This window comes from Gadus morhua, chromosome 6, assembly GCF_902167405.1.
Source record: "Gadus morhua chromosome 6, gadMor3.0, whole genome shotgun sequence".
In the NCBI taxonomy this organism is placed as follows: domain Eukaryota; kingdom Metazoa; phylum Chordata; class Actinopteri; order Gadiformes; family Gadidae; genus Gadus; species Gadus morhua.
The window spans coordinates 18,286,489-18,313,447 of NC_044053.1; the positions used below are offsets into that span (position 1 = coordinate 18,286,489).

The following is a 26,959-nucleotide window of genomic DNA, read 5'->3' on the forward strand; positions in this document are numbered from 1 at the left end:
TTAACTTAAGGCAAAGGATGTCTGTAACAATGTAGCATTGTCTTTGTTACAGGTGGGTAACCCTTCTGGAAACTTTTGGAAACCATGACATCTTTTACTTCTGCATTCCATTTCCACGCCAACTTAGCAATTAGAATGCATTTAATTGGAGTTATCATGGTTTCCTCAAAGAGAGAAATTCGGCAAGGTCTCTAGGAAAGTATACTTTTTGGGGCTTCTCGAACCTCGAAGATTTTGTAACTAAATTTAAACAGATGATGGAAATTTTAATAATGTGTGATAAGTATGAATAGCAAGGCGGGTGCTACTTAAACTGACCGGATCCCTCTTCTCCACGGAGACTTCATAAAACTACAATGAACATAAATTAAATTTAAATTAAAAATAATTGTAAAATTTCTGCGGGCCGCACTGATTGAGGTCCGCATGCAGCCCGTGGGCCGCCAGTTGCCCATCCCTGGTCTAGGGAGGCGGTAGTGTAGAGGCCTAGTTGAATCAACACAATGTCGCTTTCTACTCTGAAAAAGCGAAAAGTATACTCAGAAAACTGACAATTCATTAGCGAATGGACACAGAAGTATTTTTTTGGATTTGCCACTGGGAAGCCTGTGTGTTTACTCTGCAGCGAGTGTATATTGGTGTGTAAAGAACTGAGAAGGCATTTTAAGATAAATCATCCTAACTTCGACACCACTTTACCACTGGGCTCTGATGCTCGCCGCCAGAAGATTTTGGGGCTAACTTCATGCTATGAACAGAGACGCCGTTGTTCACCCTAACCCTTGTTCAGAACAAGAGAGAGCAACATCAGCATCACTACGAGTCGCCTGGACATTAGGCAAAAATAAAAGGCTGTTTACAGATGCTGAGACCGTCAAAGAGTGTATGCTTGCATCGATCGAGGAGGTGGTTACAGATGAGAAAACCAGAAACAGCGTGATTGAAAAGAAAATCAAGAAAATTCCCATCTCTGACATGTCAACATCAAGGAGAGTAGAGAGTACTAGAGACCCTTGCATCGGATGTTTTTGAGACTCTTTTGGACAAAATCAAAAAAGCGGAGGTGATGTCGCTAGCTGTTGATGAATCAACCGACAGCAGCGATGTAGCATAGCTGTGCCTCCATGTTAGATTTTTTGATGGCGAGTGCTTTTGTGAGGGTCTACTTGGAGTAATTCCACTGGATGGACAGATGACAGGTGAGATACCTTTCGAAAAAGTAATTTCCTTCTTCAGAGAGAACCAGTTGGGGTTGGAGCGTATCAATATGCTGGTTACGGACTGTGCGCCGGCGATGTCGGGCAGGACACGAGCACTGTCCGCTAGGTTGGCAGATGTGGCGCTGTCACGTTAAAATTGTACCGGGGGCGAAAATTGTACCGGTCCACGTCATCAGTTGTTTACATCTTGACAACCTGCCTGGCAACAAACGACGCGTTCGTCTGTTGCCGGGCAGGTTGCAAAAAACATTCGGCTCATGTTTCCAAAAGACGAAATAACATAATACAGATAACGGATCGCTAGATAACACTTGTTTTTACTTTATATTTGTATTGTATTTAATTGTTTAATCGAATAGCAACAGGGAAACGGGCGATCGCGTCAAATGACGCAGGACGCGAATGTTCAAGAACCTTCCTACGTCATTTGACGCGATCGCCCGTTTCCCGGCAACAGACGATCGCGTCGTCTGTTGCTATTCGATTAAACAATTAAATACAATACTAATATAAAGTAAAAACAAGTGTTATCTAGCGATCCGTTACCTGTATTATGTTATTTCGTCTTTGGGAAACATGAGCCGAAATGTTTTTTGCAACCTGCCCGGCAACAGACGATCGCCTCGTTTGTTGCCAGGCAGGTTGTCAAGATGTAAACAACTGATGACGTAGGCCGGTACAATTTTCGCCCCCGGTACAATTTTAACGTGACAGCGCCACAGCAGGGATCGCTGCATTGTCTTATCCACCAAAGCCTCCTGTGTGCAAAACTAAATGGTGAGTTAAAAGAGACCATGGACTGTCATGGCAATTATTAACTTCATTCGTTCTATGTCTAGCTTACAGCACCGCCTTTTCCGCCAGGGAATGCGTTGAAATGATTTTGCAAACTTAAGGAAGAGATCCTGATGTTTCCCCGTAATTCAAAGAAGAAAAAAGCTCACACTTTTCTGTGTCTAATGGAAATGCAGAGTTTCACGCAGCCGTTTGATTTTTGAGCGACATCTTTCACCACCTGAAACTACTCAATACGGAGCTGCAGGGCAGAGATAAAACAGTCGCGCAACTTGTGGAGAGACTCCAGGCTTTTCAAAAAAGGCTGGCACTTTTTTCTGCTGATCTATGTTCTGGAAAAATGCTTCTTCCCCCAGCATTGCGCACTGCAGGTCTACAAACCACTGAGGCAATGACAGGATTGATAAATGCATTGAAAACCAACTTTGCAACGAGGTTTGAAAATTTCAGTATCCCCACTGAAGTGATGAGATTTGTGAACGACCCCTTCTGTGTGGACGTTGTGGGGGAGTTTGCAGTGAAAGCAAAGGAGCTGGTTGTGTCATTAAACGAGGCGTGTTTACAAATGGAACTCATTGACATTCAGTTATCAGCTGACCTGCGACAGTCATTACAGCTGGCTGGTTCAGAAAAGTTCTGGGGCCTCATGTACTAAGACTTGCGTGGATTTCATACTGAAACTTGGCGTACGCCAAAACCCAGAAACTGTCTTACGCACAAATAAATTCAGATGCATCAAAGTGTGCGAACGCATGGATCCAAGCACGTTTCTTTTGTACATCTCGATCAACGTGGAATTGAGCGCACATGCCGAGGTGCCAAACTCCTCCCTGTCCACGCCCTCATTTAAATATGCAATTTCATTTAAATAGGCCTCTGGACCTGAGATTCACCGCTTAATCCGATCACCTGGCACCATGAACAGAGGCAAAAAACGAAACTTCACGGAGTCTGAGCTCGAAATTTTGCTCCACGAGGTAGAAATGCGCAAGCATATGCTATTGGAACCCTGTCAACAGGGATAAATGCAAAACAAAAGAGAAGTGAGTGGGAGCGTGTTTGCGAGGCCGTCAATGTAGTGGGGTCTCAGCAGCGCACACACTCTGAAATTAAAAAAAGTGGTCAGACCTCAAGGTGGAGGTGAAGCGGAGGGTTTCTGCCCACCGCCGAAGCGTGACCGCAACAGGTGGGGGGACGGGAGTGGGGGAACTCTCCCCCTTCGATTTGAGAGTGGCCGCTTTGATCGGTGACACAGCTCTCACCGGAGTGGTGGGAGCCCATGAAGGGGACGCCGATCATCCCCGAGGTAAATATGCTGAAGTCATAAATGCTGTAATTATACTGGTCATACAATTGGCTGCTTGCAATACACATAAGTCGTGCGTAAAGATGCCAGGATATTAAAGACTTTGACTCGTGTTTATTAACTTAAATTTTTTATTTTTGAACAGAAAAGCAAGGAGAGGGCACGGATTGCTCCGTCGGCCCCGGCGTCTCCAGCGCCCTTCGGATTTGACCATTTGCGATGTCCTCTAACAACGCTAACGCAGCCATTTTTAAAACAATTTTCTTCATCCATTGCGCATGCTTTTATAGCCACCCATATAATTGCAAGGTGTGTTAATTGTTCATTAGTGTGTCTCTGATGTGCAAATCACAAAAAAAGAGTCATTGTTTTCACCTTTTTTCCCAGTTTCCCAGCGTCACCTCTAAGTGTCGCCAAAGGAACAATAGCTGTAGAAACGTGCGTACGACAGCTCTGGAGCTGGCGTGGGGACCGCACATTTTTACGGTCATTTCACATTTTGTACATCTGAACGTGAGCGTGGAAAAGGACGTACGCCACGTTTTTGTGCGTACGCAACCTTAGTACATGAGGCCCCTGGACTCGTGAAGTCAGCCACCAGAAATTCCCTAATTCAAGGCGTTCCCTACTTCCAACGAGAAGATGACATGTGGCAGCGGCGTGGGCGAGGCCACGGATCAACGGCCCTTTTCAGGGCCACTGGAGAGCGCTCCTGTGAGAGCTGGCGGGCCCTTTTCAGGGCCCCAGTGCGCCTCCTGTCCCGCTTCCCTGGCGCCGGGTGACGGACACCGGGCATGTTTCAGGTGCCTCGGGGCTGAACACGCCACGGCTGCTTTGGCTGCCCCCGCCTCCTGCGCCGCCTGCCGCACGCTGCCTGAAGAGGGGCTCCTCTCCAGGCACCTCTTTTTCTCCCTGTCGGTGGATTTCGCTGAGGCCATCGACATCTTCGGGGCCGGAGTTCCGGAAGCCCAGGACGCCGGCGAGCACTTCGATGTTGACGACGTCGCCTCCTTGGACGACGTCTTTCCCCGCTCTGCGTCCGAGTTCTCCCGCTCCAGGGCTTCCGGGGGAGAGACAGCGCCGGATGGCCGATCTCTTCGGCGAGATCATGGGTAAGGCGGCGGCCATCAAGGGCATCCCTATGCCAGCCCCGCCACTCGCCCCCATGTCGGATGACATGCAGGGCGAGTGTTTTCGCACCCTGTCTTCCTCCAGGCGGGTAACCCAGTGCCCCCTGTTCCCACCGGTTCAGCACCTTTTCACCGCTGCGGGTGGGGACCCCTCTACTCTGAAGGCCCCGGTGAGGGCCTTCACTGACTTCACCAGCGAAGAAGGGTGGGCTGATACTCAGGCGAGGGGGAATTGAGTCGCGCGATTAATACGTAACTCGTAGGCGCGGCACTGTTTACAGCCAGCCGCCGACAGGTTGGTTCATGGTTCATGCACGCCCACAGCGAGCTTTAGTGTGAGCGACCACAGCTTGTATTTTGGTCATATCTTAACACTGGACTGTCTTTGGGTTAAAAAAACTCCTTCAACTCAGTATCTGTCTAGTCCAACCCAAAACTCTGTCAGCTGCTCCTGCTGCAGACGGTGGGCAGACAGGCTCGGAGTCGGCACCACATGCATCAACAGTCATTCAAAGCAGCGGTAGTAATCACACAACCGGACGGTGTAGAAAGTCCCGTCAGTTAAGAATAGATGTAAAAAATAAATCCATGTTAAAATCGGCAGGATATAGAGCTAGTTAGCATAAAAAAAAAGTAGCAAACCGTGTCAAATGTGATGCGTTCAGGTCGGCTTAGTAATATGATTGATGTGTTCAAATGCAACACATCAATTGGGGAGAATTTGGCGAAAACTTGTTTTCCCAGCAATATAAAATTGATATTAAAGATGGAATTATGACCTGTTTAACGTCCTATCTTGAGCTATGATCATCTTATCAGCAATTCAAGCAATAATAAAAGTTATATTTCAACAAAATAATAGAAAAGTATCAATAGTGGTATCAATAAAGACTTGGATCGAGTCTCGAAAATGGTATCAATATCAATAAAAATTAACAATCTCCTGTCATCTGAGAGAAATTACGATGATTTAATTTATTTTTAACCGTAAGTATTTACCGGTTAAAGATCTTATCGGTTAACCATGGACATCCCTTATATACTGTATATATAAAAATGTATATCATACATTGTATGTTTTTTTGTGTTATCCCAGTTATATATCTTTATTTTCTTATCATTTAATATTACTTTTAATAGTTCCGGGACGTTGGAGCAATAACCTGGTGTTTTTACAGTTCAGTCTGCACTGTGAATTTGAAGTAATGTTCAGTTTTTGAACAAAGATGCGGCAATTACAAATGTTTATTTTCTTATCCGATTCATCGATTAATTGAAAAAGTAATCGACCGATTAATCGATTATTAAAATAATCGTTAGTTGCAGCTCTAACTGAAATGGATGAGTTCTTCATGGCTGTCAACCTGTCGGTATGCCATGGTGGCATGGGTGAGACCATTGTTGCCTTGCATATTTAGTTTGGTATCAGAGCAGGTCAAATCCCATTCAATCCAGTGATAAGGAGACATTCATTTAGATCGTCAGTAGGGTTGTAAGTAACTTTAATGTTTTACTCTGCAAGCCATAGCTATTTACAACAGGAATAATAATATTCCTTAATACTAAATGGTAGTAAGTTTGTGGAATTGCGACGAATATCCAGACGTGAACGTCATCTGAATGATCTGGATGACGCATGCCACGTGCACGCGTTCGGCAACCAGGTAGCTCGGATACCATTTGGCTCATAACACCGGCCCAAATTTAACATTAATGACCGCCGGTCAGGAACGTCCCAACATTAAAACCGAAAGTGAAATGAAAAGCAGTGTATCCCTTCTGGTGGTGTAATAAAAAAAACATACATCTCAGTAGCAGCTTATGCATTTTCAATATCGGTGACATTAAGTCAGAAAACATATTGGATATTCAACAGATATTCAAGCTCTGAATCCTAGCGATGTGAAGCGGGGAGGCCTGTGTGTCACCGGAGGAGCCGGTCGGGCAGCAGCCCTCCTCAGTGTACAGCCATTGTTTGGTCAATATTTCTGCATAACTGGTGAATTACAAAGAACCTGGCCCTAAACATTACATAACGTTTAAAAATGCCATCGATCTGCAATGGATACGTCATTCAAATACATTTTTGGAGTTGTATCCCGCCAGCGCTACAACAGAGACAAGCAGGTAGAGGACTGCGTTACCAGCCCTGCTCTGGTGTGGGTGTTACGCACATGGAATGTAATCAAATCTAGATTCAAACTGACTTTTTAGACACGTCAATTACAGGACAAATAAGACACTCGTACTCGTACTATTTTGGTATTTGCTGCATGCTGTGGGCATCAGCGGCGTAAGGATCCGTTGAAATACAAGTCACCTATATATTCCCATTGGGAAGGTGACTGCTGCGGCCAGTGCAATGCATCAAAACCTCACCTATGTTCCGTGTATGTGTGTGTGTGTGTGTGTGTGTGTGTGTGTGTGTGTGTGTGTGTGTGTGTGTGTGTGTGTGTGTGTGTGTGTGGGGGGGGGACACTGTGTGATCTTCTGAACCTTATAAATGGCTACGGGCCAGGTGACTGAAGTTTTGAAATCATTTTTTGAAGTCTCAAGAGTGGAACAGATTTTTTCTTTTTCTTTTGGGTACGGGGAGTAATGGGAAGAGCGGGGAGGGGAGAGGGGGGCTTGTACAATAGCCCTTGGCAACAGATCAGCAAAATTAAACCGGACCACGGGATTGGGTGAAAAAGAAGAATGGTCCCAGACTTCATTTTATTCTCTATGGCTACCAGCTCGTGTTCCGCATTCTCGCCTTCACTCTCTTCAGGTGTGTGTGTCTGTGTGTGTGGGTGTCAGGGATGGAAATTAACAGCCGCCACACGCCATTTGCGGGTGGATTTGTAAGGTGGTGGGTGGATTGTGTCACTTCACCCGCCACTGTGTCGGGCAGGGGCGTAGGAACGAGTTTAACATTGCAGGGGACACATATCGGAAACCTGACAGATCCATTAATGGTTCGAACAGAAATACTGTATGTCATAAATGAACTACACTGCAAAACATTCACAAATGTATTTTATCCTTCTGAAAAGATACATTTGTAAAGGAAAACACATTTTGAATGGCAGTATTGAACTGATACATATCAAATCAATTCTTTAATTGCAGGCCTTATCAGACAGTTTTGTAGACTGATAAATAACATGGGAAGAATATTGATCTAAATTTGAATTCGTATTTTCTGAATTCCTTTTCCTTTCTTAGTTGTATCTTATGCCTCAATGAACAGACACAGGCAAAGGTTAAGGTTAAAGGGAAATACAGCATCAAGAATTTTAACATATAAACCAACTTGTTTTTACTCTTGAGTGTGTGATATTCTTCCACATTTCCACTAAATAATTGGTGTGTGAAGGTAAAGGTAAACGAAACGACATTAGAATGGATGTGATGAACTGATAAATATCAATTACTGTGTCGTTTTGATACAAATAAAAGCTAGATAGCACTGTAGTGTTATCCAACAGTGTCAAACGTGCCGGGGCACACAAAAGGATGAAAAACACTGGCCTAGGCAAAAGAGCCATAATGTTTTCTCCTCCTTTCATTTGCAGCCACGAATTGCTTGCAAATTGACTTCATGTCCAGTAAGTCAAGTCTATCCTGATGGACATGACAGACAGCAACATGGTTGAATCTGTTTTGAGACATTGTGGACCGGAGCCAGGTTTTAAGCCTGTGGAGGACACTAAAACTTCTCTCTGCCTCACAGGATGAAACAGGGACTACCAGAAGCAACCTGACCAGGTTTTCCACGCACAAGGCAGCATGGCTATAGCCAGGCTATTTCGGAGGCGGGACACGTTCAGAATTCCATTCATAAATTAGCAGACATGACTGTGACGTGAATTGTCTGGCTGGCTGGCTGGTTCTGGAAGTGTCCATGGTAAGATTTGTGTAACCAACGAGAGAGAGGTATGATCAAGTAAGCATGACGAAGGAGAAGTGTATGGAAGTAAATCTGTGCCATCGGATTTTGAAAATAAAAAGCCATTGAATTCTAAGCACTGAATATTTCTGCATTGAAATAACGCATCTGGATATGACTTCAACGTAATCAACGTCCCCACATTGAAGTTTTTGACGTTGAATCTTTGATTTTGAATTTTTAACATTGAAAAATAAAGCTGAATAGGAGTTCAATTCAAATCGACAATACGTTATTTCAATGCATAAATATTCAGTGCTTAGAGTTCAATGGCTTTTTATTTTCAAAATCTGATGGCACCGATTTACTTTCATAGAAGTGACTCAAACATTTTGCAGTTGAAGAAATCTGTGTGGGGGTGGGGGAATCTAGAGCGGTTTTCCACATGACGAAATATTCCGTTTCTATTGTCATACCAAATTGATATGTTCAACAAAAAAACAAGGAATTGAAAGCTACTTATAGTAGGCCTAGGCTACATTCATTTCCCCTGATGGCAGCAATGTTCCTCTTTCAGATTGACTTCACCGGTTAATCAAAACCACGTGTCTTCTTTAGAGTTCAGTTCCATTTATTTATTCACAAAGTTCAGCAGCGGCATTCATTCAGATTCAGAGCCCACGTTAAATCTGCATTTAGGGCGACTATCATTACCCAGCCGAAAAATAGATGCGCTTTAAATGGTTTTGTATATAACAGTCAGGAACATGGGCATAGTTGTGGAAGTGCTAGTGTTAGAAAAAAAAGTTGACGGGAATTAAAGTGCTGCACATCGACTGTACAAATGTAGATTATTCATCACAAGAATTTTAATTCGGAAATTCAATAGGCTAATAAAGTCTGAATTGGTAGATAAAATTCAGCATTCTGATAATGAAGTCAGAATATTTAAAGTAGTTCACTAGTCGTAGCGTGCAAAAATAAGACTCTGAGAATTCTGAGAATTTAGCCAGCATTCACATTTCTCAGAATTCTCTGACACTGCAAATGAAAGCGCTACTACTAGCGAGCTACTTTCAGCGTGACTGGAAAGAACCTTTAATGCTAGATTTGCATGAATGCTATTGTGTAAATTAGTTTGGCTCTCTTTCTTGGAATTCGGAAGTGGGAGATTCCTTATTTTTTTACCATTATTGTTTTATAGGGACAAACATTAACACATTTCTCCTACAGGGGATTGATAAAGACTAGTGAACAGAAAAAACACTTGGTCATACTTTACACACTTTACCACAGCATTGGCCTACTGAATGCCACAGATATATTTTCAGCATTGGACTGAATGCCACATAAATATATAATTATGTTTTAGCACGCTTGCAACGTTTAAAAGTTCAGGGTATAAAGTTCAAGTATATGCATCTACTTGTATTGCTTAAGCCAATAGCCTTTTGAGGCAGTGTTTTTTCCGAATATTAGTGTTAAGGGCCAATAATGCTTACTATCATATGTTAGTTACCATGTCTGTGGACACATTTGTATGCAGTCACATGTAAATATAAAAAACAAATTGACTTGGTGTAGCCATGCATGTTGTTTTATTGTTAATATGTCAATTTGTTTTTTATTGAAAATACTTTGTATAGATTAATTATCCCCAAACTTGTCATTGTAACACCTTTGAAATAAACATGACTTAACATGGCAGATACCTGTGTATTGTTTATCATATGTGGTAAGAGTGAAACGTTTTCAACTCAGTTCCTTGGTAGAACCCACTTACAGTAAAAATCACTTCTGATGGAAAAAAAGATGCGTATGAAAAACACTTTTCTTATCTATTGTTACTATTATATTGTTTAAAATGTACGCATATATAAAAAATATATATAGCGTATAAAAAGTGGCTGGTAAAAAAGATGAGTGGCTGGTAGATTTTTAAATCTACCTGCCACAGTGGCTGGTGGGCAAAAAGTTAATTTCCATCCCTGGTGGGTGTGTGTATGTGTGTTTTTGTGTGTGATCTTGGCCCCATGTGAATGAAAGAAGCGTAGTAGTATCAGCAATCCCCAGCCAGGCGCTGATTCACTTTTATTCTTAAAATACTTTCTTGTGTTTCAAACACAAGTACGTCCCGAGGTAAGGATTGGCATATTTAAAAGACAGCAGAACGTAACCATCAGTAGTTATCACACGAAAATAGGAAGACATCTAAATACGTCTTTATCCCTATCGGTAATCTGATTAAAATTTAGACCACAACAACATATATAGCTGAGGAATATAAGATTAAACAGCTAGTTTCAAATCACTGTCATTTTTGGCCAAATAAACCAAATAATTTGCAATGTTATATTGAGACACATTTCAACAAAGAAGTAGAACTTAAAGATTTCCATTGTACTTTCATCTGCATTTGCTATGGTTCTAGCGCAGAGACACACACAGTGCTGGGAGCGCATCTGGGCAGCCTACGTTATTATTTGATTATCACAATGTATTTTCGATATCAGTCAAAATGAAACCATCACTCAGACAACAGAAGGATAAACAGAAATATTGAAACAATATTGCTTGGAAAGTCATTTGGCCCACAGCTGTGTAGGTTAAGTGGCGGTTTGGAGGCGTAAAACGCGGTGGCGGATGATTGTGAACCTTAAAGAATGAAGGGGTCACGCACAATATAGCTAGGGCCGATAATATCATCCATGGCTCGCTTCACATGAGCAACAGAGGAAAATAGGCTCATTCAACCCTGAGAGTGACAAATGAAACTGATGACTGCCTTGCGAGCTGACTGGCAGCAATCTGTCACAACAGAAGAAATAGAGTTTAATTTAATAACTGGAATTAGTGTTTTGTTCAATGCTTTATACTATATTTTTTATGCTTGTTCACATGTATCACTGACACTCTCAGTGATGGAAGTAAGGCAATGTGCGTTTTTACCCTTTGAAAGCGCTTTTTTAAAGGTTTTCTGTTATGAATTGTGGGAGTTATTCTTCATTCCGTCTGAGCATGTCTAGGTTTTCTTTACAAATAATTTTTCTTTACAAAGGCTTTTGGGTCATACAATCATGAACAATTAATCATCCTTTTTAATAGTCTTTCTTGAGCTTCCTTGTTTGTGAACTTTGTGCCAACTATGATTCATAGAACAGCTTTTGTGATAGTGAGGTGTTTAAATGTACTTTGATAAAAGGTTAGAGCTGGTGTACAACAGACCTTTCTCCTCTTGCCTTACCACACGTACTAGTTTGTTCAACATCTGAAGCTGATAGCACCTTCTGGTCTCTGTCAAAAGTTAATAAATCGAAGCATTCCTTGACGGATAGAAATTTCGTCAAGTTCACTTTGTTGAATTATCGTCAAATCGAATCCCAGGTGCTCAAACTGTTCGGCTGCAGCCCCCTTTTTCGCACCAGTCAAGCCACTCATTAAATGTTGAGTGTAATCTGAGATTAAATGTCTGTTGGGAGACCTTGTCATCTGAGTTATTTTTTGTGATGTCGCAAATTGAGCTGCTCTGCGCTCCATTTCAGACAAGCCATTTCAGACAAAAAAAGTTGAATTGCATCCTACCAATTAACAGTCCCTGAAAATGTATTTGCTCCACTTAATTTGGTTCAGTAGGATGGTAAATGTTTGATGAAGGGTCAGGAACCTACACTCGTCACACTGCCCCTTTCCCTTATATTCAGAGAGAAAAAAAAACACTGAGAGAGTAACGTCTGAGATCAGTGGTCACCCATTGAATGAAATACCTTGTAATCATCTGCCATTACTTATCCTCTACCACCCACACACGCACACACACAAACACACACACATACACACACAAACAAAAGCCATTGGATGGTTGAGAATAAACGCTAAATCCTCGGTCCCTCTGATATTCATTGCGGACCATCCACTCCTCCTAAACACTCATATAAATTCATAATCATGACTCCAATTTCGAGGGTGCCTGGCGGCTACTCATTTGGGATTGTGGAGGAATGGCTGGGGGGTCGGAGGGGTGGAGGGTAAGTAACATGCTGTGGAGGAGCAATAAGTAGGTAACATGATGTGGAGGATCCCCCCTCTCCCCCATCTCAGTTGACCTGACATTAATGGCATGGGCTCGAACCTTGATCAACATGGATGTGTGTGTAAACACACACACACACACACACACACACACACACACACACACACACACACACACACACACACACACACACACACACACACACACACACATACATTAACATCCACTGACACACACACATGCAGACTCACACAACCATCCAATGGCAAACACAAACACACACAAACACAAGCACGAGGGATGTGCCAATCACATAATTAGGATTGGGATTGACCATCACATTAAACCACTGTGTCACTGGTGAGGGGGGAGTAAGAAGAGTTTTAATAATAAAAAGAGTAAGCAGCTAGTTCAATGGCTAAACAAAGCCAAAAAAGCCCTACTACCTAATAATAACGTGTTGGTAATTTAATCAATTTGAACAAAACAGCTAGCAATGCATTGACCTTCAATGGCGATCCGTCCCCGACAATAGCACCTGTGGGATTTCTCTCTGGCTATTTCTTAAAAAAAATTGCAGAATGTTGAAACCAACTATTTGCTTTGGGATATTGGAAGCGCTATTCTGATGCAATGAACTCTGCCAACTTATTCAGGGAGGGAAAGATATGCACTGTGCTTTGGTTTGTGCTAGGCCTAATCAGATTTTACGTCCCAAAAGTCAACATGATGTCCTATAAGCTTTAAAAGGCATCATTTAGGAGATTTGAGATTTGAATTACGCTAAAGCAACATGTCTGCTTTTCCCCAGCATTGTAGATGATCAACAAGCCATGTGTCGGCAACTACCCCAGCACTCCTCTACCCCTCCTACTTCCAAAAGGGGTGTGTAGCGTGTCAACACAGAGCGCTTATTCTGAGGAGAGAGGATCAGTTTGACACAGAAGTCTTTGGGGTGATGGCAGATAGTGATTTGATTTTGTTTGCGATGCCGACAGAGGATTAGGACACATGCACACACACAAACGCACGCATGCACACGCACACACGCACGCACAAACGCACGCACACAAACACATGTACATACACACAAACACACACACAAACACATGTTCATACACCGCACACAAACACATGTACACAGACACACTCTCACACACACAATCATGTACATACAGACACACACACACACACACACACACACACACACACACACACACACACACACACACACACACACACAAACACACAAACCAATTGAATGAAAATTCATTCACCCATTCACTTACTCACTCACACACAATCATACATACATTTCAGTGTTCTCATCTAACTTATTGAGCCCAATTGGAAGAGGCTAACATTCTAATAAACCATTAGGGTCAAAGGTCACTGGGAGGGACCTATGCGTGTAATCAGTTTCCCGGGGTTATCGGCTGCAACAGAATATTTACAGGAAACACACAGCATCGTTCTTCTAAGTTAGATAAGGCGTTACAAGCCAATACATTTATATCGTAATTATAATTCAGATTTTTCAGAATTTAAGATATCATAAACTGGTCCTATATTTCATTAGTAAGGACTTTTACGTAATTTATACACACACACAATTTCAATGGCCCTCTTCAGGAATGAAAATAGATAGAATGATCCTCTCACACATGGGCAGGAGAGCCAGTGTGCACCCCAGCGCTGGCACCTCATTCAGACACGAGTGGGGCCCCCCACCCCCCCCACCCTCCATCTTCTGTCTCCACACTGCCCTTAGGGCTCTTCAGCACTTGATCTCTATCAATCCACCCAGCTCCATCTGCGTCACTACGCCCCCACACACCCACCGTTCAACGCACGACTTTCGAAATCCAATAATAAAAAAAAAATGATGTATTTTCTGGAAGAGATGATTTCTGTATGGATGACGGGAAAAATTGTGCTGGCTAGGGGTATGTGATGTGCACACAGCCAGCCTAACAACAAACAGAAAACAACAAACACTGATATTGGTCATGGGATGCACATTCTCACTTGCTCAATATTTGAGAAAGACACAATGAGAGAGAGAGAGAGAGAGAGAGAGAGAGAGAGAGAGAGAGAGAGAGGGAGAGAGAGAGAGAGGAGGGAGAGAGAGAGAGGGAGGGAGAGAGAGAGAGAGAGAGAGAGAGAGAGAGAGAGAGAGAGAGAGAGAGAGAGAGAGAGAGAGAGAGAGAGAGAGACAGAGAGGGAGAGAGAGAGATAGAGGGAGAGACAGACAGAGAGGGCGAATCAGAGAGAGGGAGAGAATCCGGTGAATCATGTCGTCTTCCATGACGACCCCTCCAGCCCTTCGGTATTTATTACCAAACATTCTGATGAAATAAGAAAGAATAGATCTTCCTGAATAAAGGGCTGGTAAATACTCATAAGGTGGGTTATTACGGTCTCAGGCGTGCTGTCGGAGCGGGTGGCTTAAGCAAAATGAAAGCATAACATTCCAGTGAATTATCTCCTGGAGAGAGACTTTGACAGTTGAAAACTCACTTTTCCTTTTCACCCAGACCAATGTGTTGGGCCCTATGTCTCCCAACCCCCTATCCAAAGGGCCATGAGAATGAATATGGGCGATGAAAGGGACACAGATAGGTCTTGAACATGAGACAACAACATATTTAACTTATGGTAGGGTTTATTTGGCAATGTTTCAGAAATGTTTTGTGGAATGATCTTACAGAAGCCAATGGGGAAGCTGTAATGCATTTGCATTCAATAACATTGTGAATTCATCCGGAATGTTTGAAGGCAGACACTCATTCTTCTTCTCCTTCACAAAAAGAATTCCAGAGGAAGCTACATGCAGAAAAATAAATCCCATCACATCACAATGGTTGTCACGGCACGTCTGTGACAGACGTATATTATTTGCTCACCAATGTAAACAATGTGAACCACAATTTAACAGGAGTTACCTTTGATATTGGATGACTCATAAAGGGCTTTTTTATTGGTCGTATTGAGTGTTAAAACTCATCAATACTCAACTCATCAAACTCATCAATAGTTATGGATATCTGCTTGAAACCAATCCAGGCCAACGATAATCCTCTCTCGCCCACGTTGGCTGACAATTGCGTATTCAATCAACGCTGACGTCCCAGCTGAAGGCAGCTATTCATTATGGATCATATTCATTATGCCTTGAAAACTAGGGGGTAGAAGGGTTCACCAAATTCACGTTTTGGTGCATATCACTGTTTTTGAGTCAGGGTTTCCAGTTTGGTACCGTTGGTAAAGTTGTTTCTGGTAAAGCAGGGGATGACATATGTGGCTTTAAAGAATATCTATACCTATGATGTAGAGTTTTCCCCAAACAATGTAATAGCGGCGCTGCAGCACCATGTACGATTTTAAAATAGGGCTGACATTTAATTTCGGCAATGGTCTAATTGGTTAAAACACATGTTTTATTAAAGCAACGCCTCAAAAAGCAAAACTGCAACATTGTGTAAGTGCTTTGTGGAGGAAGTCGGAGGCTTTCGGATCCACCCCTCGCTCCAAGTCTGATCTGGGAACAGCAGAGCTTCAGTGTAAAGCAGATCGCACATTAGACGAGCCACAGAGTGCCACATCAGGCAGCGTAAGTTGAAGGTCTTGTTCTGTGTTTAAAATAATGAGTGGTAATGGAGCTGCTATGCGACAATGGAACCACGGCCCACTTAAGTACCAATGAAGACGCACTGGGGGGTACTTAAAATGATCATACTAACTAAAAACCACAGCACTAGTGCCATTCATGAGCATGCAAAGAAATGCACTGTTGTAGATGTTGAAGATGAAAGAAAATCGTAACTGGAGTATATAACTTTATCACCTTGTTAATATTAGTAGGTAGAGCTTTTGGATATAGGAGGAGGAGCGTGAAGAATTGGTTCGTGTGGAGGTGCTGGCAGTAGAGAAGGAAAGGACCCCCTATGCGATAAAATATTTTACAATTTATTTAAAGTGAGTGAGTCTTGAGATGGGTGGTATGTGACAAAGGATATGGCAGTTTTGCTACAAAGGGGTGGAAAGGGGTGGAAGCACATTTGTTAGGGTGCGAATGAAAATGTTTGTAGAAAATGTTAGTCTTGAACCCTGCCGGGTTAGTGACAAGCAAGTTTCACTGGGCAATGTAACTACGCCGCAAAAGATGTTCTGAACTGAATTAACCCAAAAATACGAACATGCCTGAACTGTGACTAGCGATTTTTTTACTTGCACTAAAACAAATGCACTGCATTGCAGGGTGGTATCGTTCACTTAAAGGGATACACTGAGTTATCTGTAAACTGGCGTTGTCTTCAGAGGAGTTGTTTGAATCTAAATGTATCTTTGTAAGTCCAGAAGGAGAGTTCCCTAGGTGAGCATTTGCTATTCAGTGAGCCGCTTCCACTTCCAGCCACCAACACTTTAACAAATTTTCTAAGTTTTCCAATGTGTTACATTGGAAAACGTAGTCTCTTGTTCAAAGCTAGTGACAATTTGGCGACTATTTGGATGATAAATCTGCAATTAAACTGCATCTGGGTAGGAACGGCAAACGCATATTTACGGATATCTCGGCGTAAACTTTTAACTTGCTGACCTTTTCTTTGCATCTGTTATGAAAAATATCAAAGTTTGGTGTTTGAGTTTTCTGCTCAATTACGACTCCCTCGGAAGCCGGTGGATGGTTTCAGGGGGTTTAAACAAGGAGACATAAGAGTTGGTATATTCATAATCCTCGATTATATTGGCCTGTAATATAATCATCTGTACAAGGTGAACAATGAACAATTACCATTCAATGCCAGATGACTCAGAGACGGACTGACTTTACAAAACATGGGGATCGTTTTAGTGCGATAATTGCGAGAAAGCAATTTTTGAGTGGAGGAAGAATCATTTTAAACTAATTAAACTTTCAAATGTATGTCCTTCCTCCTTCCTTCCGGGTTACTTCTATTTATCCTGTCATTAGACATAAGTTAGGAGAAACGTCAGGTTTTACCCATAGCAACTGAAAGCTTGAGATGGCTGCTTTAAATTCATCACAAACTCTGCAAGTCTGACGTTTACCTGCTTCACTTCGGCCCGTTCATGACCGGAGCTTCCCAATGCTGCCCTTTTTTTTTTTCTTTAGGAAGTTGGAATATGAGCAATATTCTCTCTCTCTCTCTCTCTCTCTCTCTCTCTCTCTCTCTCTCTCTCTCTCTCTCTCTCTCTCTCTCTCTCTCTCTCTCTCTCTTTCTCCCTCTCTCCAGTTTTCTACAATACCAGTAGTACAGACAGAAATGCTGCACTACACTCAACTGAATCAATAATTTAATTTCGGTTTCCTAACAGCGTAAATGTCTTGCACCTAAAAATGTCACAGGCATAGTAGAAAGCTGTGTGCGTCACTTGGGATGCGTCTCAACTGGCTGCTGATTGGTTGCACTACGCTGTCTAGAGTCACAGTAGAGTCACTATATTTATAGGTATTATACGGAGACCCGAGCCGTCACCGGGGTACATCTTCAGAGTTTATTTAGCATCTGTTCACGCGTCAAAGTTGTACCGTAGCTTCTGAAACCAAAAGGTCAAACAAAGCAAGCACTCAAAGGTACACGAAGTGGCTCCACTGCCGTTTGCACGCAATTCAGAACTGAACATTCCCACGCACGTACTCTATCTAGCGAGCTACTGAGATAAACAAAGAGGACATGGCATGCATAGCGAGATTTGTCCTTGGTATTGTACCCCTATGGAATGGATAGCAATTCATTTACACTGGTGGTCACCCACCGATGTGAATTACTTAATGATTTAAATTATGCATTTAACCAGGTATGATATGGCTGTCGCCCATGAACACGAATGTCAAGGCTGGAGGCGGGCAAGCTGTAAACAGTGTTTGTTTGTTTGTCGTGGTTCTCCCGGCAGTCTGGCCAGCACCCTTTTCTTGAATCATTTTGGCAGAAACACAACACTTTATTTTGAGACATGACGTCACGAGTAAACTGAAAATACTTTGATGTCCCCTCGACGGAAGCATCCCAGTCATTTTATTAATGAACTCCCAAAATGAAAAAATCTTCTTCATGAGCAGCAGAGGAGCCTGACCTCAGACCTCTAGGATCTTCTTCTCTGCTCAGCTCTCTTCAGTGTCTCCCAGTCTGTGCTGCGTGGTGAGACTGCGGTCGACTGTCACATCTCGTTAGGGGGAATGACTCTTGAGGTCAGGGGGGTAATGCCTGGTTATGCATCGCGGCCACACCGCTAGGCAATTAAGGGGCAGAAAACGAGCTGTTAAGGCCCGATGCCAGCTCATTAAAATGCAGGGACTGGAAACTAGAAAAAATAAAACAGGGGTATAATATGTATGGCAGCAGCTACCCGTGAAACCCACACACAATGTTTTTGGGAATTTTGTTCCGTGACATATATTCCGTTATATTATTATATCTGGGGTTGTTATTGATATTGGGATTTGTTTCGTGTTGATTTCATGAAAAAAGAACCTCATAAACAACCAAACAGAAAGTCTAAATGGAACAGCTGTGAGACAGGAAGAGATTCTACCAGCACTGGAGACCTATAACAATTCACACTCAAATAACTCACTTTTAATGCTTTGAAATTCATAGGCTTTGCTCGCTATGAAAGAAATAACACCATCACCCAATTTGCATTGTTATTGTGATAGCTGTTTCTATATATTCATACATCTCCTGTTGAGACACATACCAGAAGAGAATTGGGTCCCTTCTGCATCCTGCAGCCATCCCACCCTGTCATGTGATGTACGGCCGGGGGTGTTGGGGGACCAGAGAGAAGCCAGAAGGCCAGTCCGGGAGTCTACGTGGACAGCAACATTTCCCGGCATCCTCCCATCCACCGGCCATTGATTAGACTGGATCAGCTCTGAGCCTGGGCTCTATCAGCGCTCAGGGAGCGGTAATCAATCCTCTAATCCCGTTTACAGCTATTAACTTTAACTGTGATCCACTCCTTACCATGCAGGCAAACAAACGCACACACTCCTCACCACGTAAACACACACACACACACACACACACACACACACACACACACACACACACACACACACACACACGCACGCACGCACACACACACACACACACACACACACACACACACACAAGCACACACACACACACACACACACACACACACACACACACACACACACGTACACTAACACAAATTACCATACAATCAGACACACAAACACAATGTTTACCATGCACACACACACACACACACACACACACACACACACACACACACACACACACACACACACACACACACACACTCACTCCTTACAAGGCAGACAAACTCTCCCTCACACACGCCTTAGCATTCATGGACACGCATGCTCTCACACACAACTAATAGAGCTCAGATGTTGTCGTCGTATAGGAACACAGATATTAGCTTGGCCAGCAGAGCAGCGATAGCTCACTATCGTCCTCTAATGGCATTATCAGCAGGAGAGCTGCTATCCTGAGGGGGGTTCTGGTTCCTGATTACCCCGTCGACAGTGGGCCCTGTCCGCAGTTAAATCGGATCAACATAACACCAGACACGGGCCACGGACGGTCAGAACCCCCCCTCCAACCCCCCAGCACTATTTCCAGAAACATGTCCACGGGCCTGCTTTGATGGGTGCTGATATCCTCTGGAGGAGATAACGTGATTGTGGCCCCAGCAGCAGCATGAACTTTATGTACCGGGCAGACAACAGCAGGAAACGCTGGGCCTTTAATCTAACTCCGGACTTGTTGATGTTAACGAAGTATTGACTGAAGAAGAAGCTCTGTGGCCCTGTGCAGAGCGGACCGCGCTGCGTTTTTTTAAACGGTGCGCTGGAAGCAGACAGCAGTTTGTATTTGTGATGTAGCGCCGACTTTAATAGCCGACGTCAATACCGTAATGTTACCCCAGCCCTAACCACAGTCCATTTGTCCAGCGATCACATACAACAACAACAACAATCGAATGAGTGGCCTGCTAGCTTCAGAGAGCAGAGACTTAACCACACACACACACACACACACACACACACACACACAAACACACACACACACTAAAACGAGAACCAGAGGACTCACTTTGGCGTCTGGGTGTCTTCCAGGCGGTTTCCCAGCTGGAACTCGTGGGACTTGCTGCGGTGCAGCGCGGTGAAGCCGGGCAGCAGGTGGATGAGCTTGCGGCTGGGTGGAGGGGGCGTCCCGGGAGCCTTCACCTTGTTGCGGCGCCGCACGGGGGGCGTGCCGGGCGGGGTCATGGTGTTGACCACCAGGGGAGTCCGGGGAGGCGTGTGACAAAAGTGCCTCTGGCGGGGCGACGGGGGCAAGGAGCGGTTGCCGCAGTCCAGGGACGGGAAGAGGCCCAGGACGGGGCTGTCCACCGTCAGCCGGTCCGAGTACAGAGACGGCCCCGGGCCCTGGGGGCTCTGGCACACGTGCTGGTTGTACTTGGACTGCACCTTGGGGCTCTGGGACAGCTGGAAGCGGATCCACTGGCTCAGCTCCGGCTGGCACACCGGGGAGTTCTCCTTGCCCGACTCGGAGGTGGGCCACTGGATGGACCAGTCCTGCTTGGCCTGGCTGCCTGGAACGGAAGAACCAGAACCAGACACATCGGCACGCGTTGATCAAATCCAGCATGCTCACTGGCCAGCACCTCGTCACTACAGATAATACTAATCGTTCTACTTTAAACTATTTCCATGACACCACATGAGGTTTATTGTAATGATTTCCCCCTGCATGAGTTTAAACGTAATGGCATGGTCCTGCATGAGGTTAAATGTAATAATGGGGTCCTGAAGTTATGTATTAATGGCATGGGGATCGACCTACGGGATCCAATTCTTGACAACATGACTCATTTCCAGTTAGTTGATTTCCGTTTTAATATTGTTATATTCAATCAAACTAAAAATAGCAATTCACTGCAAGCGACGAAGCCCCGCACGCCATTACCAAGGTTAGTGTTGTCAACCGCAAAGTTATGATCCTGCTGCTTCATGAAGCGATGTTTTGTCATAGCATGAGCATAAATAATGAATAAAAGATATATGTCAAAACACACACACAGGGAGGTAGATGCATTGATCGTAATCTTAATTGTGATGTACTCCGCCAACATTTAAACAATGCTGGGTTGCCATGGAGACGCAAAGAAGAAGGATGGGGGGTAGAAAGAGATGGGAGAGACTTGTTCAGAAAATGGGGCTTGTATAACAGTGATTTACCTCCATTACTATGCATTGCATCCTCTTCAAGTTGTTCTGTGGAGAGAAGACACAAAAGGGGTTGGGTTTATTGATCTGATGGAAAAGACCCAGAATGCACACAACTGCACCCGTTGTTTCCTCTGAAAGACATCATCGCTGCACATAGCCGATGATCCCTCAGCAAACAAGAAATCAAATACAGTGGAATTGACCCAGGTGCTTCTGGAGAGACAAACGTATCTCATACCGACTAAATCAACTGCAAACACTTGGAAACCATTTCCGAATGTCCATTGACCGCAGAGCGGACGTCCCTGAACAGCAAATGTCCTCCAGCAGCGACGCATTTCAATCCAAGGTTTTTCTATTGTGCGTCTCCAGCATATAGAGGAGCCGTCTGCTGGAGCCATGGGAATGCAAACCCCAAACAGCTTCCCACCGAACCACTTCATACTTTCGACTTCACACAGTCTAGAATAACCACGGGAACGAGGCGGAGCAGGAGGAAGAGGTCTGCTATCGACAACAGAGAGGAAAGTCACAAAAATGTATTCTGATTCTCTGATTCTCACAGTGTAAGGTTGGCTAAAACGTTTGAACCAGACCACGGATGACTAGACCAATAGTTTTGCTAGTATCTTCATTTTGAATACATGAAAATAAACATGTTAAAAATAAAAAATAAAAGCAAGGATTCATATAAATGTGTAGAGACCCCCGTTTCGAATGTGAGTTTTAATTTTGTGTGCTTTGATTGTCCCCAGCCTAACTTGTATTTGTTCTATGGTACTAGAGGCAACCTTGACCCCGGCTTTGCTCTGTTATTTAATTGCATTGTTTGTGCATGAATCCTCAGTCGTTCAGTATTACCCCAAGGGCCCTATCAGAGTCAAGTCAACTTCAGTGAATTGGGACCTCCTGAAACCCCCTTCAAGATTGACTGAAAATTGAGGAGGAAAAGCAAGAGGTCTCTTCTACAAATGTGGTAAAGGATGGAGAGAAGGTCAAGGATTAGGAAAAGGAAGAGGATGAGGAGGAAGACGATGGACTAGAGAAAGCGGAGAAGGAAGAGGATGAGAGGAGGAAGAGGATGGGACGGACGATAATGATGGAGGAGGAACATGATGATGAGGAAGAGGAGAAGATAGAGGAGACGGAGGATGGAAAGAAGTAGGAGGAGGAGGAAAAAGAGGATGGTGAGGAGGAATGTGAGGAAGAGGAGGAGGAAAAAGAGGATGTGAGGAAGAGAGGGATGGAGAGCAGGGAGACGCGGAGGCGGACAAAGAGGAGGATGAGGAGGAGGCTAAATTAGGGGTCCTTCATCAGCAGGAATGACAGCTCTAACAAGCCACTCAGAAATTAGCATGAATAAATAAATAACAGATTGGCATGACTGCACATAAATCTCCCCCAAAATGATCAGCAATGGGCAACTAAATATCAGGAGACGCACAGAAAGAGAGAGAGCAACAGATGGCCAGACTCCCAGAACAGGGTAGCTCTGTCAGACTCTTCATTTCCAACTGCAACGGTTTAAAAAATGAAAAGAGGAAAATCACTAAACATAAATAATTACACGCCCCATGGAAATGGTCGCACGTGAGGGATGGTGGACAGAACAGCCTTTCTCCAGAAGAGAACAAAGTGAATGCACCCAATGACTGCTTATTCTCAACTGTTTGGACAAGTCATCAAGCTGGAGAGCTGGTTTTAAATCAGACGTTATAAGCAAACGTGATGAATTTATCGAATGCCTGTTTCTTAGCGACAGCTTTATGAAAATAGCAAAAAAAAAAAAAAATGGTTTCGAATGTTTTTTCCTCCCGTGGATTCATGCAAGGGAGAGCTAAACAACACATTGCCTACGGATATGAGATGGAGAATGAATTTATGTTTTGTTGTTGTTATTCCTTTGTGTTTCTCAAACAATCTCTTAAGTTGGGTCAGCTTGGTACTAAGAACCTGTTTCTGAGGTGGTTAGCAATCGCCAAACCAACACTAAACATAGCAAGTAAACAAAGGATTGGACGACGTTAGCATTATATGCTACTTGCAAACTGCAGAAATCCATACAACAGTAATCGTATCGATCCACACATCCTGTTTCTTACAATTCTTTGTCCTTCCCCCTCATCAGGGGGTTTCCAGGGTATGAAAATCACACACATAATAGCTCACTATCACTTCAACGATCTGAATGAGTGCTTAGCATCATGTTTACGTTTCATTAAAAAATATGAACATATGATCACGCTAGCCTTTTTGATGAGTAGCTGTGAGTCACAGGCTACATGACTAATAATGTGTGCTGTTACGCTGTATACTTTCAATAATTGCTAGCTGTCTGAAAACTGGGCCACTACATTCATTTCTGCTTCAATTTCTTTCTTAATTTCATGCATTGATGATATAGTAGTAGCCCAGCCTTGTTTTACCCGCTCATTATTTATATAGAAAAAATAAACATCATGACACACCCCGTAACCTTGTTTGGTAAATATGTTGCTTCTAATTATTGAAAAAAACATCGACATCCTGTTAGCAGAGGAGCTATAAGCGTTACGGAGTACGCTCACTGCGCCCGTCCATTAGTCTATTCCACCGTGTGTGTACCTTGTGGTCGGCAGAAGGCCATGCTCACAATCGAGACGGTCTGCCTCAGTCGGTCAGAGGATGGGAACCATTGGCCTGCGCAGCGGCCCCCCTGTTCCTCTGTATAGCTGGGTTCAACAGGAGCAGAGGTGGGGCACGCTGAACACCACGTCCATGTCCACGCGGAGCCCCTGCATCCCTGCCCCCACGAGGCCACTTCAAGCTGAACAGAACCACACTGCAGCCTCACGAGTGACGCTCTTCTGCAGGGCTCGATTGCAAACGCTTCTCCACTTTTCCGTCCCAGGTCCTCTCGGAGGATCAATGGCGATGGAAATGCCCCCCTGTGGTGCCGTCTTGTTGGGTCCTTTGTTAGGTTTACCGCCAACGTAAACAGGATTTGGTGAAAGGGCATGAAAGGGGCTGTGCTCAATACACACAAATATGTTCTTATGTTCAAAGTCAACTCCCTGAGGTGTTGCGGGGGCTGTGCTGCGATGTTGCCGCGTAAGCAGTAGGACTCAAAGTTTACATTGAGCTAATTAGCCGAACAGACCGATCAGGCCCACCCAAGGTTTTAAAGAGGTCTGCGTGGGGCTCGCTCAGCGCTTCGCCTCTGCGTCTTTCCTTCCTCTGTGGAGCCTGCTCTTTACGTTTTTCTCTCGCTCTCTCAAGCCTGGGTTTCGTCTTCTCTTCTCTTTTTCATCTCCTCGCAACTGTTTTGGTCTTTCTTTGCCCTTTTAACCCACCAGCTCTCCCTTCACTTGCCCATCCTCTCTCCTCACCTTCTCCTTCCCTTTGTCACTCTCCCACTGGCCTTTTTTCTGCCTCTCTCTTCTTTCATGTCCTCCCCAGCCCCCCCCCCCCCCCCCCTCTATCTCTCTCTCGCTCTCTCTCTATGCTTTTCTCTCTTCCTTGCCGATGGCATTTGAAGCCAATTAGCCACGAATGCAAGTCATTCAGGGACGGTCCTTTAACTCTCAAACAGAAGTGTATGTATGTGTGTGTTGGGGGGGGGGGGGGGGTACGTCTGTGGATGTGGGGGTGCGTTAAGAGTGTCGTCCCTGAAAGACACTATAGCAAAGATCAACACAATCTGCTCAATCCACACCAGGGGTTGGATTTCAGCAGATCGTCTGTGTGATCCAATTTGTGTGAGCAGGCATGCACACTCCCCAAAGAGAGAGATAAAGACAGAGAGAGAGAGAGAGAGAGAGAGAGAGAGAGAGAGAGAGAGAGAGAGAGAGAGAGAGAGAGAGAGAGAGAGAGAGTGATAAAGACAGAGAGATAAAGACAGAGAGAGAGAGAGAGAGAGAGAGAGAGAGAGAGAGAGAGAGAGAGAGAGAGAGAGAGAGAGAGACGGAGACAGCGAGAGAGACAGGGAGATAGAGAGGGTGTAGAGACAGAGAGACACTGAGAGAGACAGTGGCAGAGAAAGAGAGAGAGAGGAGAGAGGCCGAGAGAGAGAGCATGGTGTGTCTACATTGCAGCGTGAAGGGCCTCGATCAGCAGCCTCTAGATGCTATGACTCATTCTCGGCAGCAGCAGCAACTCGTGGATTGAAATCCTAAAAGCCAGCAGTTTATCAGCAGCATTTGGCTGGGTTTTCACTCCTGTCCAAAATGAAACCCTACTTTTTTGGCAAGGGGCATTACAAATGTCCCCCTTCTCATTCTGCATATTAATTGCGTGAATCCCCCCTCATTCACATATTCCCTCGTCCCCTTGTACAGGCTGCTCCATCCCAACTCGTGTTACTCACAGCAGACGCTTCTTAACATAAATCAGTAATAGCTCATGTGTTTCCTGTCACGCTGGCTAACTCCACCGCTGCACGTAGACCACGGAAGACCTTTACCTCTAGAGAGAGAGAGAGAGAGAGAGAGAGATAGAGGGAGAAGAGATGGAATATGATAACTCATTAATAGATCCGGGGACAAGGAGAGAACCTCCCCGCTCCTGGTGGGGGGCGTGGGCGTACGAAGACAGAGCCTGGTAGGAGAGAGAGCCCCCCCCCCCCTGCTGAGCTGTGTAACCCCTTGATGAGCAGCAGCCGACGTGATGTTTCTCGCTGCTATACTGGGAAACACCACAGTATAGCCCCCCCCCACCAAAAGACAGTCGAGAAACAACAAGGACTCCTGCCGATAACATGCATACGCGCGCTAGAACACAGCCTAGACCCCATGCAGTGCCAGGTGGCTGTGCGCTTGTACTTTGAAAGCCAAAGTGCTGTGGATCTGTGCTCTGGGTAGAGCGCCGGCCTCTGTTCTCCTGGCTGCGAGTGCCTCTCGACCGCCCTGTGAGGCGTTCCCGCGGTGCAGCCACACAACTCCCTGCCAGGTCCCTCTATAGAGAGACCATTAGTGGCTCCTCTGGGGGGGGCCAGACGCCAGAGAGACAGGTGGAGGGAGAGAGAGGGAGAGAGAGAGAGAGAGAGAGAGAGAGAGAGAGAGAGAGAGAGAGAGAGAGAGAGAGAGAGGGAGAGAGAGAGAGAGAGAGAGAGAGAGAGAGAGAGAGAGAGAGAGAGAGAGAGAGAGAGAGAGAGAGAGAGAGTGCAAGAGAGAGTGAGACAGAGAGAGAGAGAGCGCGAGAGAGAAGGATCGGGGACAGGATACACACACCGATGTCCAAGTCCTCCCCGATGAGGGGGGAGACAGCAGTGTTGTCCAGGGACCCTGAGGCTCACTAATCTGGTCAGGAGTACTTCCCCCCGGCAGAGGCGACAGCTATTTCCCAGTTCCCAGCATGCATCACAGCAGACCCAGCTG

The 26,959-nt window shown here is 44.6% G+C and overlaps 1 protein-coding gene across 5 annotated transcripts in view; it reads right to left on the reverse strand.

The window, feature by feature from the left end:
- ksr2 (kinase suppressor of ras 2) overlaps positions 1–26,959 on the reverse strand; it is an 88,210-nt gene that overhangs the window by 50,490 nt on the left and 10,761 nt on the right. For all 5 annotated transcript variants that reach the window (XM_030359204.1, XM_030359207.1, XM_030359206.1 and 2 more), the window contains exons 4-5: positions 21,615–21,650; positions 20,467–20,968 (exon numbers count right to left, since the gene is read on the reverse strand). In XM_030359204.1, coding sequence (XP_030215064.1) covers positions 20,467–20,968; positions 21,615–21,650 — 538 coding nt within the window. The remainder of the gene's footprint in view (positions 1–20,466; positions 20,969–21,614; positions 21,651–26,959) is intronic.